Below are 15,984 nucleotides of genomic sequence, written 5' to 3'. Positions count from 1 at the left end.
ATTTATGGGGGAGATACCCTGGACAGTCAGATCTCAGTGGAGCTCAGCACTATCCCAGCCTGGTGCCCTGTTGAAACTCCTCAGGTGTGGAATTTGTGCTCCTGGAGGATACAGCAGGCAGAGGGATAAGCAAAGAGAGATTCCTCTGTGCCTGTCCCCTTGTGTCTTGGTTGGGAAAGAGGTGTCTGCCAGGAAAAGCCAGAGCCTCCCTTGGAATGGCAAATGTAACCCCCCTGCCTCCAAATTATTATAATTTTGAAATTAAGGGGCTTTCAGGCAAAGATGTGGGAATAGGAATAACAGTTCTTTACTAGGAATATTAAAAAATACAAATGTAGTAGTACAAAAAACAAGCAAACAAACAAAAAATCCTAAAAACACTGACAGAATCAGAATACAACCTGACACCCTGTTGGTCAGGGTGTTGGTGTCAGCCCAATCCAGTCCTCCTGCAGTGACAGATGTGGCTCTGTTGGAGCAGAGATGATCCTGGGGAAGGGTCCAGTGGTGCTGAGATGGGTCCGGTCTCCCTCTGGGAATCCAGTGCAAACAGGCTGTGCTGGTGTTCTGAATGCCAGGTTTGATCCAGGTAGGAATGCTGGGCTCCTCCCCCTGGCTGGAGCCTCTCCCAATGGGATGCTGGAATTGTATGAGCCATGGAGTGAGCCTGGATGGCCCATGAACAGCAGATATCCCCTGCAGGGAGGATGGGTCCTGGAAGAGATAAAGAACATGGCCCCACCTGGTTTAACAGCTGCCATTAACAGAAGACAAAACCAGAAACTCCCCTCTCGGAGTTATGTGGAATGGGTTATGAAAGAGATAAACACCTCCCCAACCGGTTTCAACAGCTGGGAATAGAATACATACTTTTGGTTACGTATTGCAACCCAAGACATGCTGCCTCACCTGAATTCTGGGCTTGAGCTCCCTCAGCCAGGCAGTGACACGCTGTGGTGGCTCCCTGACACACTGTGACACACCTGGTGGCTCTCTGACATGCTGTGACACCTCCTGGTGTGCACAGCCCCCAGGCTGTCAGTCTGAGCCCCTCTGGAGCTTCACAGGACACTGCTCCTTCTTCACAGAGAACGTGAATCCTGTCTCTCCTCATCCTCAGGAAACATCATTTTCCCTTCTTCAAATTCAGTTTCAAACCAGCAGTGTCAGTCCTGGATATCCCATGCCTGCAAAGCACAGTTTGAATATTTTGCCTTTTTTTTTTTTTTTTTTTTTTTAGGATGTTTCTTTTCAGACTGCTGTCAAATCCTCCCGAAAGACACATTTTTGTGTTCCCTCTCTCACTGTTAACACCCCCTGGGGCTGTCAGCAGCAGAAGCTGCTTTTGGTTGCACTCTCAAGGTTTTAATAATCTCTTCACTGTCAAATAACCACAGAATCGAATCCTAGAAATGTTCAGGCTGGAAGGGCCCTTAAATCCCATCTCCTTCCAGTCTCCTGCCACGGGCAGGGACACCTCCCACTAGACCAGGTTGCTCCAAGCCTCATCCAGCCTGAGGAAAAAGGTTTGTGGGCTTCACATCCAAGGTTTGAGGATGATCAGATGTCACAGTGTTTATAGAAAAATAAAAGTCAAGACAAAAATCTTACTAAAGATTTTTGGTTAAAAAAAGGGGGGGGGGGAAGTTCCAAAGCAAAGCGGGGAATGTGTTGGTGAGCAAAATTTACTGAGAGAATCAAAATGAAATGTACATATGTCAATTAAAATTCAGAATTCATTATCTTAGTGGCAAATTGGTAGATTCTCTGAAAAGTGTTGTCCATATGCCTCTTCTGGATCCTGCCACTTCCCTAAAAAACTTGTGATATTTTTGTGGCTAAAGGAAAACTGAGAAGCAAGGACCAGCACATGATTTTTGTTGTTGTTGTTCTTGTTGTTCTGTTTCTTTATAGAAAGGAAGAGTTCATAGTTCAAGAAATTGATGGAAATTTATCTCAGCATGAATGCAGTGTGTACATTAATAGCACATCTCAGAGAAGTTTCTTTACAGTCAAGGGAGGAGTTTGGTCCTGCTGAAGGTCACTGCCACTTTCTTGTGGTGTTTTTTTAACAGTAGACCATATTTTTAAGGATCGCTTTTGAAAACGTTACTAAATATGCAGAGAAATAGTGCTGAATATTCCCTAGAATCCCAGAACGATTTGGTTTGGAAGGGACCTTAAAGCTCATCCTGTTCCACCCCCTGCCGTGGGCAGGAACACCTTTCACTATCCCAGGTTGTTCCAAGCCCCATCCAGCCTGGCCTTGGACACTTCCAGGGATCCAGGGGCAGCCACAGCTTCTCTGGGCACCCTGTGCCAGGGCCTCCCCACCCTCACAGGGAAGAATTTCTTCGCAGTATCCAAACTACATCTCCCCCTCTTTTCCAGTTAAAAGCTATTCCCTCTGTGCTATCTTTCCATCCCTTGTCCCCAGTCCCTCTCCAGCTCTCCTGGAGCCCCTTTAGGCCCTGGAAGGGGCTCTGAGCTCTCCCTGGATCCTTTTCTTCTCCAGACTGAGCACCCCCAGCTCTCTGCTGGTGACATTTCTTTAGATGCAGCTCAGGACACATTTTGGCTGCAGAGACACATGGCTGGGTTGTCTTGATGTCCTCATCCACCAGCACCCTCAAATCCTTCTCCTTGGGGCTGCTCTCAGTCCCTTCTCCCTCCAGTGTGGATTTGTGCCTGGGATTGTCCTGACCCAGGCGCAGGACCTCGCACTTGGCCCTGCTGAACTTCCTTTGAAGTGCTTTGGTGCTTCCACGTGTTGTAATTGATGTTGATATTTCTTCCATGTCCACATTCAGGAAGAGCATCATAAAAGTGAGGAATTTGTTCTTCCCAAGTGGGAATAATAAGTGCAGCATAGGGAAAAGCCACTTGTTCCTTTATGTGCCTTCCAGTAGAGAGGCTGGACTCAATTCCAGAAGGAATTTGAGGATTACTCCTCCACAAACTGCTGTTTTTTTCTAGTAGTAATAAGAGATTGAACCACATCTCTTCCTCCTCTTGTTTTTTTGGACACTGAACACAACACCCTCCAAAGGCATCCAGCTTCCATCCCTCTTCTACCAGCTTCCCCAGGATCATACTCTGAGAGGGATTTTGCAGAATGCAGATGGAACAATTCTTGAAGACCTCCTGGACAGACCATTTCTGCTCTTCAAAGTCAGGCTTATTGCTTTCCACTTCTTGCTCTGTCAGTGTAAAACAACGATGTAATTCCAGTTATTTTGGTGAATCAGTTGTTTGCCACAACACAAGGGCTAATCCTCTCTTAATCCCTGTGTTACTTAGAGATTTTGTTTAGTTTTTCATCAGTCTATGTCAAGTCTGTCTGCTTTGGCAAAGAAACAAAAAATATTGCAGGAGAGGGGTCACAACATTTGGCTGAGCATGGCTGGTTTGTGCTGTAGCAGAGTAAAAATTGGAAATGGTGATGGCTCAGGCTTTCTCAGAATGTTTTTAGAAGAGTATAAAAAATTCATTTGGTTGATTCAAGGAGGAGACAGGTTACAGCTCTGCTTGCTTTGGAAAAAACAACCCCAAAACAGCCCTTCTGGGTGTTTTCCATGACTTTGGACTTTCCAGCAAGAGCAGTGACAGTAAAATCACCATTTCTTTGGTCACAGGGCTATTGCTGTTGTCAGCTCTCCAAATGCTGTGCACCCCACATCCGGCGAGACCTCAGCAGCGAATTTTGGTGAAATCCAAATTACTCTAACTCAGCTGTGGCACTGCTTGCCTCCTGCAAGCTCCAAGCCCAAGATGGTTTTGATTTGCATCACAACGTGCCTGTTGTTTAATCCTGACAGTCAGGCTGTGTGTCATGAGGTTGGGCCCGCAGCTCAATCAGTTCCAAATCTGGAAAAACACAATTAGCACACACAAAAAAAACCAACAAAAAACCCCGACCGCCGGAGCTCTTGGTGGCTTATGAAAGAGCTGAATTCTGTTCTGTGCCAGAAATTGCTCATTCAGAGGCTGACTGAGCTGCATTTCCAGCTCTGAGATATTTCTGAAAGGGAAGAAATGCAACAGAGCCTTCTAGCAAGGGAGCCTTGAGAGTTTCTATGTTAGAGCAGGGAAGCTCTCGTGGGAGAAAGGGCTGAAATTCCATTTTTTTTAGTGGTGAAAATACCTGGGGCAGCCGCCTGGTCATCACACCCACCTCCAGTATTTCAGGATCCATTACCTTGCCCCCTTTAAGGAAATATTTTGGGTACTTCCCACCTCAAAAGGAGGGTGGGAGGGGAATGATGTTAAGGGGCCTCACAGGTGGTCTTCAACCTCCTGCTCAGATTAAATCCAGCTGTAAAATTTCCTCAAGGTAAGAAATAACACAAATTTAGGTGTAATGGAGCTCTAGACTTTAACCTATGTGTAAATCACCTTTCTCTCTCTCTGTCTTTATTTAAAGAGGTTTTTTTTCCCTCCCTCTTCCCCACCTGAATTCAATATTGTTCCTTTTTGCTGCAGCTATTCATAGTCTAAAGCTGAGCCGAAACCATGTGGACTGGCACAGCGTGGATGAAGTGTATCTGTACAGTGATGCCACCACATCCAAAATTGCAAGGACTGTTACACAAAAGTTGGGGTTTTCCAAAGGTAAATCTTTCCCAGGCTTTGTAAAGAATATGGTAAATGCCAGCATTTGATGCTTGTTGCTTTAACTCCAAAAGGATATTTCAAATTTTAACGGGAGTAGCCCACTTTGGCCGTTGCATTTTTTACTTCATATGAGTATTCAGAGTCCTTAGCTTTTGTAAGTAATTGTAATTAGATGTGAATATTTTAAAATTTTGTTTCATTTACATTACATATTTGATTTAGTATATTTTAATTTTATTCCATATTTTGATGGGTTTGGATGCAGCAGTTAGCACAACATAATAAATACATGAAAATATTATAGTGGCAGAGTCCAGAAGATACTAGAGAATTAGAATTATTCCTGTAATAATAAAAGTATTACAGTTCCTTTTGCAATCTTAATTTTACTGCTGGGTGCTTACATATTGTGATGCATTCCTAAAATACATGACCATACCTTCCCTCTCCCCACCTCCATCCAGCCTTTTTCTCTGTTCATGAAACAGAAGTATGAACTGACAGGAAAGGGCATTTAGACAGAAATTATTTCCAGTAGGAATTCAGACTCGTTTAAGCTCAAAACTCCCAGTCAGAAAGGCAGTAAAGCTGAGATGGTTGGAAGAGAGGGTGGTGACTCTCCAGGAAAAAGCAGATTATTGCCAGCCTAGAAGATGGGAACTTGTCCTGTGCAGGACACCAGAACAAGAGCCTACACATCTGCCCTGTAATTAATGCCCTCTTATCCCCCAGGACTCCTGGGTGAACACTTAATTAATGTTTCCTAAAAAAAAAAAAAAAAAAAATCAGTGCTTCAATTCCAGAAGAAATGGAGTAATTTATCCAGAACACCATTGGGATTATGTGTAATAAATAATAAGATCTGCCCTAAATGTTTTGTAGGGGAGAAATATCAAAGAGAAGTTCAGTAGTAAACAAAACCTGTCTTGAGTGAAAAATGCCCTTAGTGGGTTTAGGGTGTTTTCCTCCTCTTTAAAACCAAAACCAAGTTGTTAGTTGCAGTTTTTGAGGCCAGCACCAGTGCGGTCCCCTGAGGATCACTAGAGGGGGATGGAGGCACATTGTGCCCTTGGGTTTGTCAGCACAGCAGGGAGAAAATGCCCACATTTACCCTGAGGAACTGATTTTGGGATTGGCCACTGAGCTGGAGAACGAGGAGGGAAATTCAGGTTAGATCAGCTCAAAGTGGAGCAAGTTTGCCCTATCAAAATGATAAATTTTAAAGCTTTTTCTCTTCATTGGGGTGGATAAAATGAAGACACTTAATCACTTATGTGGCCAGGTCATTTCCATGTTCCTTCCATATTGGGGGAGTAAGGTGGGAGAGAAGGAATTTCATGGATTGAGACACCCAGTAGAAGAGTTTTGTGTTGGAATAGTGGGTGCACAGTTACACAACTGTTTTCTGAAGAGGTGTTCTTCAAAACATACCTGAAATGAATTCCTTTTGCAGTGGAAATGGCCATTGATATCACCTGGCTGCTCAGATCTTTCAGGGGTTTAAAAGTGCCTATATTTAAAAATAGATGCTAATCCTTTAATTTCATGATTCTGTATTATATAATCTGATTTTCAGTGTGTTGTCCTGAGAAAAGCCAAGCTTCTGTCAGCAGATGAGAGCCCTGCACTTGGCAGAATGTCACTGATGTGGGATAATGTTGTTCTTGCAGCTTCAAGTAGCGGGACAAGGCTACATAGAGGCTATGTAGAAGAAGCCACCTTAGAAGACAAGCCACCCCAGACTAGTCACATTGTGTTTGTTGTGCATGGCATTGGGCAGAAAATGGACCAAGGAAGGATCATCAAAAACACAGCCATGTGAGTGCTTTGGAATGTTTGAAGCAGCCTTAATTGTAAGGCTGTTGTGAGTGACAGCAGAGCTTTTGGGTTGGGCTGATTCTTGCCCTGTTTTCCTTCTCCTCTTCTCCTGAGTCATTAATCTTTTGTGCTGTGGGTACACTATTTTTTATGTTAATTGGGATGTATGGACTTAGGGAGAGCAGCTGTGAGCCAGGAGAGCAAAGGTTTATTCTAATTTTATCACCAGCACTCGTGACTTTTGGGGTACTGGTAAAGAGCACCAGGGGAAGTTCAGCTTGGACATCAGGAGGAATTTCTCCATGGAAAGGGTTGTTAAGCGTTGGAAGGGGAAAGTTTGGAGTCCCCATCCCTGGAGTTGTCCAAGGAATTCCTGGATGTGGCACTGAGTGCTCTGGACTGGGGACAAGGTGAGGATTGGGCACGACTTGGACTCGTTGACCTTGGAGGTTTTTTCCAGCCTGAAGGATTCTGTGTGAAATTCTGGCTTCTGTGATTGGTGGTTTTGCTGAGCAGGGTGAAGTTTCTCATTTGATCAAAATCAAGGGGAATGTTGTTTCCAAGTGGTGCCTGGGTGAATTAAGTGTGCAACAACTGTGAAGTAACTGAGCAGAACATTTTTGAGTAAGTGGAATGGGAAAGTTAATTTCGGAGTGGAATCTCTCAGAGCTGTTCATTGGAATAATGGAAAGCAAATTGTAACCTTTAAAAGAAGGGGAATTGGGAGATACAGGAATGTTATCATTCCTAACAGGGCAGAATCCATTCAGGAATGAAGCTGTTGCTGTGAGACTGCTTGTGGAGTTCTGTGCACAGAAAAGCAAAATGTGACCAAAAGGCTGTGAAATCTCTTCACTGAATGTCTTTTGTGAAGAGTGGTTTGCAAATGGCTCTTGGGAATGATGTTTTCCCAGAGCTTGGGCTGCTCCATTCCTGGGAACGTTCAAGGCCAGGTTGGGGTCCTGGCCTTGTGAGTGGCATCCTTGCTCGTGCCAGGGCTTGGAACTTTATGGTCTTTCGGTCATTTCCAACCCAAAGCAATCTGTGATTTCATGCACCTGAAAAGATGGTTTTGAATCTTAGAAAAGCTATGAAGTCCTGATGACAGCTGTATGGGGGACAAGATGGCATTGAGGAATCTCTCATTAGCTGAAAGAGGAGGCTGGAGAGGTGTTAATTACAGATCTGTATGGTTCAGTGGGTGGGTGTGTCCCAAATAGCTCCAGGTTCCAACAGAAACACTGACAAACTCAGTGGCTCCTGGGAGAAGCGCTGGCATTGCTGCTATTTTGTGATGGGAGCTTTGTCACCCTCCCTTTGCCTCCAGAATGACGCTCCAGGTCAATGCTTGTGTGCTCTGTTCCATCCTGTCATCAGCCTCTTGTGTCCCCAGAGCTCTTTGTGCCACTCCAGTGTCCTCTGGGCTGCCAGGGTAAACCTTTTGATGTCACTTGGGTGTCACTTGTCACCTCCCCACCCCATCTCCTGCCACTTCACTGCTCTGTTATTCACGTTGCTTTAGAGCCAGCAATCCAAAGCAGAGAGAAAAAGGATCCACAGCCCTTGGTTCAATGTTAGCCACCAAATTAAATGTGAAAACTTCAATTTTTGTTGGGGGAGTGGTGCTGGGAATGCAGACAGCCTCAGTATAAGCTGCTGTTTTAACAGCGATCAGAAATAAAACTTCGGCCTTGGAATCATTAAATTTTTCATGCTTTATCTTTCTCCCTCTTCCATTTTCCATAGATACAGGGGTTATATGGGAGGATTAACTTCAGCTCAGGTCACAGTGCAGAGATGTTCATTCCATAAGTCCTGCTGTAATTGGCAGCCCAGCACATAAAATACTTCCTCCAAAAGGGACACAAGACTTCATCAGCTTCAGTAAATCTCACTCATATCCTCAAAAAATACCAGACAGCATTACATAGCCTTTTAAAATGCTAATTATTGGCATAAATTGTGCATTCTGCGCAAAATTTGCAAATTAAAACATCATTTTAGATTGAAGTATCTTTTTTTTTCTTTTCCTTTTTTAATTTTTTTTTTAAATAACGACTTAAAACTTATCAGTGAGGAACATCCCATATGTTCCAGGGAGAGATTTCAGAAGGAATGTCTGCCAAGCTCTCACAAGCCATACTGGCACTTTCTGTTAACACCTTCATCCATGATATTTGTGTGGTTGGTTGGTTTTTGGGGTGGGTTTTTACATGCTTTTCCATTAGGGACACTGTGGTGCCTTTTGATAAAGAAAATTAATAAGGAAAAGTGTTTTTTTGACCGTTCACACTTTGAAGTTGAAACTATGGACAGAAGATATCAGTGGGGCCGTTTTTTGCCTTTTAAATGCACATTTTTTTAGTAGGAAACCTGTAGCTGGACCCCACCAGAGCTCATTTGACACGTTCTGTCCTCAGGTTACCACCTCAAGATGAAGCTGGTGCAGCTCACACAACGCTGCTGCATCATTAGGCAGATCCTGCTGGTTACAGAGGCGAAAACAGAACCCTTGTCCAGGGAAATTCCAAATTATCTGCACTAATTTCATTAAGGACTGGAGCTTAATCTCTTCATTAGGGTGGCTGGTTGCTGTGGTTGCAGGGTGTCCTGTGAGTGGGTAAATGGAAAAGCTGCATTTTGTGGATGCTTGGATGAGCAGGTCTGTGGTGGATGTGACATAATTTTGTTTCTTCTCTGTGTAGTTAAACACATTTATTATCTAAATGTAGCACAGCAGCTGGTGCAACAAGCTGCTCCTGTCAGCACTGATATTCACTGGGAGCTTGTCTGGGAAGAGACAGTCCCTCCTCCAGGCTGGAACAGGAATTCAGCTGCCCCAGCATGAGCAGAATAATGTGCTTTGAGCTGTGTTGGTAGCATAGGGATGGTTTTTTAAGGGACAAGGCTTTGTAGTCTGTATTTCTGCCCAATATAAATATTATTTATGCCCAATATAAATATTATTTATTCCAAAATATTATGGCAGAATGTACTTAATTGAAAGGGGGTTTATTTGCCATCAGGTGCAGAATCCCAGAAATCCTTGATTTGTGAGAAGGGAGAGTGTTAGCTTTTAAATAAATCTCTTTGGGATGTCTTTTTACTGTCCACACTCAGAGATTGTTATTTGGAATGTGTTTCGTTCATGGAGCTTCATCTCTGGCTTTGCTGAATTTGTGGGTTAATGGAGGGAGAGATATTGTTACATGTATTGAGTACAATTTAGAATCATGGAATGGTTTGGGTTGGAAGGGAGCTTAAAACTCATCTCATTCCTTTGACAAGGACACCTTCCATTATCCCAGGCTGCTCCAAGCCCTGTCCAGCCTGGCCTTGGACATTTCCAAGGGAAATTTCCAAGGGATCCAGGGGCAGCCACAGCTTCTCTGGGAATTCTGTGCCACAGCCTCCCCAACCTCACAGAGAAAAATTCCTTCCTAATCTCCCATCCATCCCTGCCCTCTGGCAGTGGGAAGCCATTCCCTGTGTCCTGTCCTTCCATCCCTTGTCCCCAGTCCCTCTCCAGCTCTCCAGAAGGTTCTCTTCAATGCCATTTATGTCACCCCAGATCACTCTCTTCTCCAGGCTGAACAATCTCAACTCTCCCAGCCTTTTCTCAGAGAAGAGCTGCTCCCTCCCTTTGACCATTTTGGTGGCCTCCTCTGGACATTTAGGAATGTCATTATCCATGTTCCCAACCTCATTTTCAAAGCTCCTGTTGTTTCACCTGACCCAGCTGAAAGTAAGACCTTTTACCTGCCCTAGGGAGGATTCAGACCTTTAGGCTGAAGTAAATTTCATCAGCTCCTGAGATTGGGGGATGAGGGAAGTGACTCTCCTGTGTTTTTCCACAACAGCTGCAGTGTTGTGTCACTTCTGGGCTGCTCTCAGCCTGAAGATGGGCTCTGCCTCTGTCTGAACCTCCTGTTTGGATTCCAAAATCACATTTGTCTGTGCTGCTGTTCATAGCACAAGAATTGCTGCCTGGACCAGCACCAGCATCTTGTCCTAATCACCAATTACATATTTATTGCAAGTCCCATTAGAAAGCATTTTAATTGTGGATTATCATTAGGATAAGTACTTTGGAATAGCTATTTTGGTACATTCCCATTGATATGCAAGCCCAGGCAGAGCCTCTCAGAAGCCCTTCACTGCATTAATGTGTGCTTCTGGAATCTTAAGTGAAGATTTTCCCCTTTATAAAATCTTTTCTATAATTTTAGCTCTTCAGGTATTTGGTAGCTTTATGTTCCATTTAAATGCTTTCATTGCATTAAATACATATTAGATGCTTGGTTTTCATCCTTTGGTGCAGGTATTAATTCTGAATTAAGCACCCAGCTGGTAAATATTGGCTTACAGGTTTCAACTTGAGCTTGTCTTGCAAGAGAAGTTCAGGCCAAGAGGTAAAAGGTGATAGTTAGGGCATGGAATGCTTTTGGAACAGCTTGTTTTGTGAATATTTATTACCTAACGCTTGGCAGCGTGTTGGACAGGAGCTGTAGCAGCCTGTTCAGGATTTGGGTGTATCCCCAGGGCTGTTCCCATTCCCAGCCTCCCCCATCCCTTGTTTCTGCCCTTTCCCTGCCCACACCATCACACCTGTAAACTGGATCACTCCAGTTGGTCTGAAAATGTGGGATTCCATCTGGAAGATGGGAGTGAGGGTTGTGGGGTTGGGAGAGGGCAGCAAGGACAGGGAGTGCCTGCAGTGCTCTGTGCCAGGCACTCCCCGCAGGGCAAACCTTCCTGCCCTTTGGGAAGAGAATCTGGAGCTCCTGGATCTCCCAGGATTGCCCCAGGATCAACCAACAAAGCAGCTTCAGTTCCTCTGATCATGCAAAATCCTGTTACTCTTCAGAAGGATGAAGTATGAATCCCAGTCATGGTTCCTTTGTTTGCATCCCAGAGTTTCCATCTCTCCTCTGAAGCAGGATGAGCCTGTGTGTGTCGTGGAGCAGCAATTTTCACAGCAATTTCCTGAGAGCAGCAGAGAACAACAGTGGCAGAACATGACTCGTGTCTTGCAGTTGCTCTTTGAAATCCGCCCGTGGCGAGACTGGAGTTGGCATTTCTGCAGCTCAGCTTTGGGAAAAGTGCCACTCTCCCATTTCCTCATCTCTCAGCACATCTCCCTTTTTATTACTCATGGCTGCTGCTCTCACTTCAGCTTAGCAAACTTAGCCCAAGCCAGCCCTGAATTTCCTCAGTAAAGTGGTATTATTTCCTCAAAGAGGCAGTGAGAGCTGTGCCCTCCCCTTTGAGGGAACTCCAGGGTAGTGAGAGCAGTTGGGGAATGATTTAAAACAACCATTCACCAGTTTTGTCACCAAAATCCAGGAATGGATCTCCAGGGCTTTGCAGGGAATAGTGAGAGTTGAGGTGGTTTTTTTCAGAGAACATTCCATTGCTCTCTCTTAGAATCAGGGTGATGAGATAAAGTGTTATGACTTTAAGCTGACACAAAGGGCAGGTTTAGATGGAGTATTAGGAAGAAATTCTTCCCAGTGAGGATGGTGAGGCCCTGGAACTGAAGAAGAGGTTGCCCAAGTGGCTGCCCCATCCCTGGAATGTCCAAGACCAAGTTGGACAGGGTTTGAAGCAACCTGGGAACGTGTCCCTGTCCATGGCAGAGGGTGGAACTGGATGAGCTTAAAGGTCTCTTCCAACCCAAACCATTCTGGGATTCAGTGATTTTATGAAATCAAGAATTCACGGTAAGTGGTTGGCGTGTTTAAGGCTTAGATTAAAGACCATTCCCTATGATCTCATTGATCATTTGACTGAAGAGAGTCTGCAAAGATAACCTGAAATTAAAATGAATAGTTTCTTCAAGCTTTCAGGCATTTTGCCGTGTTAACATCAGCATCAGTCTACAAAATTTGGGCAGTAGCTGAAGCAAATTCATCTTTTTGATTTGAGTTTGCAACTATTCCATTTTTAATGGAGTATTTGTAAATCCTACACAAAGCTAGTAGCATGAGATTAAAAAAAACACACGGTAACTCTAAATATGTTAACATATCTCTGGAACATACTCACTTAAGCAAGGATGTATATCTGTGAGAATATGGGTTTGTTATTTATTATTTTAATCAAGGAAAGGCAGCCAGGCATGTTTTATTCATGGTGAAAGTACCTATTTTCAGGCTGTTACTTCTTGCATGGAAAATAGCAGTGTGTCAGAATTCCTTCTAAGGTGTGCATTAGTGGGGTTTTATTTCTTAGAAAAACCATAAATTAGAGTTGTTTCCTTGTGTTTCAATGCATGGCTTGAAGTAATTGTTGCTCTGAGGTCAGTATTTCAGCATGCATTTGTATCAGGTGAATTCTCTGCCTGTTTAGATGAGGATTTATGACTTCAGTTTGTGTTAATTTAACAAGTGAGTAGAGGGATTTGGCATCTAATAAAGTTCAAAAAAGAAATTTATTTTTAAGAGCCAGAAGAAGAAGAAGAAAAAAAAAAAATCCTATCTTTATAGCAGAAGAGATGAGCAGGTGTGTGTGCTGGGGGCTTGCCTGTGTCTGTAGCTGCATTGTCTGGAAATTACACGGAATTTTCTGCTGAATTTCTGCCAAACTGCTGATCAGAATCAGTGGATGAAGTGGTGCAGTGGCACTGGATGTAGATGAGGTGGGTTGCACTGGGAATTTCAATGATTCCTGTGAGCAGAAGATGGGTGTGCTGTTGCTGCTGGGAGATAATGAGAGGATAAGTGCAGCTCTGACAGCCTGTGACACCAGTGAGGTGGCAGGTGACAAAAATGGGTTGAAACTGAGCTTTTGTGCACTTGTGCCAGGGTGAGTTTTGCAAGCCCTGAGGAAGAAATGTGCAGAGATGAGGTTTGGTTTTCTCATGGAACTGAGTGATTCTGTTTGTTCACGATCATTCTAGCAGGAGAAGGCTCCAGGGAGAGCTCAGAGCCCCTTGCAGGGCCTAAAGGGGCTCCAGGAGAGCTGGAGAGGGACTGGGGACAAGGGATGGAGGGACAGGACACAGGGAATGGCTTCCCACTGCCAGAGGGCAGGGATGGATGGGAGATTTGGGAAGGAATTCCTGGCTGGGAGGCTGGTGAAGCCCTGAGGTTTTCCAGAGAAACTGTGGCTGCCCCTGGATCCCTGGAAGTGTTCCAGGCCAGGTTGAACACTGGGGCTTGGAGTACCCTGAGATGGTGAAAGGTGTTCCTGTCCATGGCAGCAGGTGGGACTGGATGATTTTTTGAAGTCCCTTCCAAATCAAACCCTTCTGGGATTTTACAAGTTCAGGACTATTGTGCTGGAGGCAGGACCACAGCTGGGCAACCTCAACTTCCCTGAGGTGAACCCACATCTGAGTAAAATCATTTACATTTCCAAGGTTCTGGATAAGGACACAAAGTTTTTAGGAGGGGAGACCCAAAGCTTTTCCCAAAAGGTTTGGCAGAATTGCAAGGCAACATTATTTTCTCCAAACTCCTGTTTCTTGCTTTTATTTTTTTTTTCAAACTCTCTTGAGTAGCTTGTGAACAACTTTAATAAGAACTGAACCCTTTCAAACAGCAGAAAGCTCTTTAGTTGTTGTATTTAAAGATGTAAAGATTTAGGGATGTCTGATAGCTGTTCCTCCACAGTATTTCCAGCTGCTACTGGTGTATAAATAATGTGGATGTTTTTTCCTGCTCTAATAGGACTAGGTTATTTGCCATTTCCTTCACTTCAAGTAATTGTTGCTGTGTAAAATTCTGTGCTTTGTTCATACAATATTTCTATGCTTTTACTGCTTTTAAGCTGAGCAGCTTTAATTTTCTGCTTGGCCAATTTCCTCCTAAATTTAACTCTTTCCGAATTCCTCTTTGCTGGTGTCAAGCTTGAATCCCAGCCTGCAGCTACAGTGGGATGGGAAGGAGAATTGGGAAAAGGTAAAACCCATGGGTTGAGATGAGAACAGTTTAATAATTAAAATAGTAAATACTACTACTACTAATAATAATAATGGGTGGGAAATCCAGAAATAAGTCTGGGTCTCCTGGGCATATTCCTCCCCGGCTCCTTGTGCAGCTCCTTGTTGGCAGAGCATGAGACACTGAGAAGTTCCTGATTTAGGGTAAGCATAACCAGAACAACCAAAATACCAACATTATTCTCATCCTAAATCCCAATCATGCTGTACTAGCTACCGGGAAGGAAATTTTCCTAGTCAAAACCACCTCCTTCATACAGAGAAAGTGAAGCTGACTTGGCAGTACCAAGGAGTTGTGGACATTTTCAAAGATCTCCTTTATTTTGCTCACTCAGGAATGTTCATATATTCACTGGAATTTTATCTTATAATCTAGAAATTCCATGCTGAGGTTGGACTCTCACATGTCCTGTTGTGTGTGAGGGTGGTGGGGGGGTTTTATGCTTGGGCAAGGATGGGTCAGCTCAGGCCTTTAAATCAACCCTGATTTAAACAGATCCTTTTGCTGATTTTTTTTTTTCCTTTAGCATGGGAAGGATATTCTGCTTTATTGAAACCTTTGCCATGTCGTTAGACAAGCATCCAGAAGATTAGGAATGCAATCACACCAGGCTTTAAAAATAGAGATGCTGAGCAGTTGCATTTCTTGGCTGTTTGCACAGGCCTGCAGTAACTGCTTTGGGGAAAAAAAAAAAAAAAAAAAAAAAGATGGAAAGGATGCTACTTCCCTTTCCCCTTTTTTTTCTCCCTTTCCCCTTTTTCTCTTCCCTTGCTTTTTTTTCCTCTTCCCCCTTCTTTTTCCCTTCCTTCTTCTTTCCCTTTACCTTTATTCCTTCCCCCCTTTCCTTCCCCCTTTTTTTTCTCCCTTTCCCCTTTTTTCTTTCCCCCCCTTTTTTCCCTTCCCCCTTTTTTCCTTCCTCTCTTTTCTTCCCCCTTTTTTCTCACCTTCCCTTTTTTCTCCCTTCCCCCCTTTTCTCCTTTCCCTGCTTTTTTTCCCTTCTCCCATTTTCCCTTTCTCTTTTTTCCCCTTTTTTCCCCTTTTTTTCTCACTTTCCCCTTTTTTCCTTCCCCCCCTTTTCCTTTTCTCCTTTTTTTCTCTTTCCCCCTTTTATTCCTTTCTCCTTTTATTCTCCTTTCCCCAACTTTCCTTTCCCCCTTTCCCCATTTCATTTCCCTTCCCCTTTTTTCTCCACATTCTTCCTTTTTTCTTTCCTTTCATCAGAAAATAAGTGTCTGTGATGGAAAAGTATTTTCACTGCCTCTCTCAAAAACATGGTACAGGATTAATCTGCTTTTTTAGTAGCATAATGAACTTTTCCTGGAGGGAAAAAAAGAGAGGAAGAGATAATTTTAGAAAATGTTTGTGTGGTTTTTTGTTTTGTTTTGTTGTGGGTTTTTTTTGTTGTTGTTTTTTTGGGTTTTTTTTTTTTTTTTGTGGTTTTTTTTTGTTTGTTTGTTTTTTGTTTGGTTTTTTTTTTTTTGTGGGTTTTTTTTTTTGTTTGTTTGGTTTTTTTGTGGGGTTTTTTTTTTTTCCAAACCATTGACTTTCATGCCCCTTCCTACCCCATCTTTCTCCTTCTCAAGACAGAGTTTTGGCAGAGTTATTC

General features: G+C 43.6%; 1 protein-coding gene across 1 annotated transcript in view; it reads left to right on the top strand.

Moving 5' to 3' along the window:
- The window catches only part of DDHD1 (DDHD domain containing 1), a 63,068-nt gene that overhangs the window by 22,381 nt on the left and 24,703 nt on the right, over nucleotides 1–15,984 (top strand). Inside the window, exons 3-4 of the mRNA XM_066321532.1 lie at nucleotides 4,483–4,611; nucleotides 6,285–6,432. Of these exons, the coding sequence (XP_066177629.1) occupies nucleotides 4,483–4,611; nucleotides 6,285–6,432 (277 nt within the window). The remainder of the gene's footprint in view (nucleotides 1–4,482; nucleotides 4,612–6,284; nucleotides 6,433–15,984) is intronic.

Source organism: Sylvia atricapilla, chromosome 6 (genome assembly GCF_009819655.1).
Source record: "Sylvia atricapilla isolate bSylAtr1 chromosome 6, bSylAtr1.pri, whole genome shotgun sequence".
In the NCBI taxonomy this organism is placed as follows: Eukaryota; Metazoa; Chordata; class Aves; order Passeriformes; family Sylviidae; genus Sylvia; species Sylvia atricapilla.
Note: the sequence above shows the minus strand (reverse complement) of the source record. Positions and strands in the feature narration are given on the sequence as shown.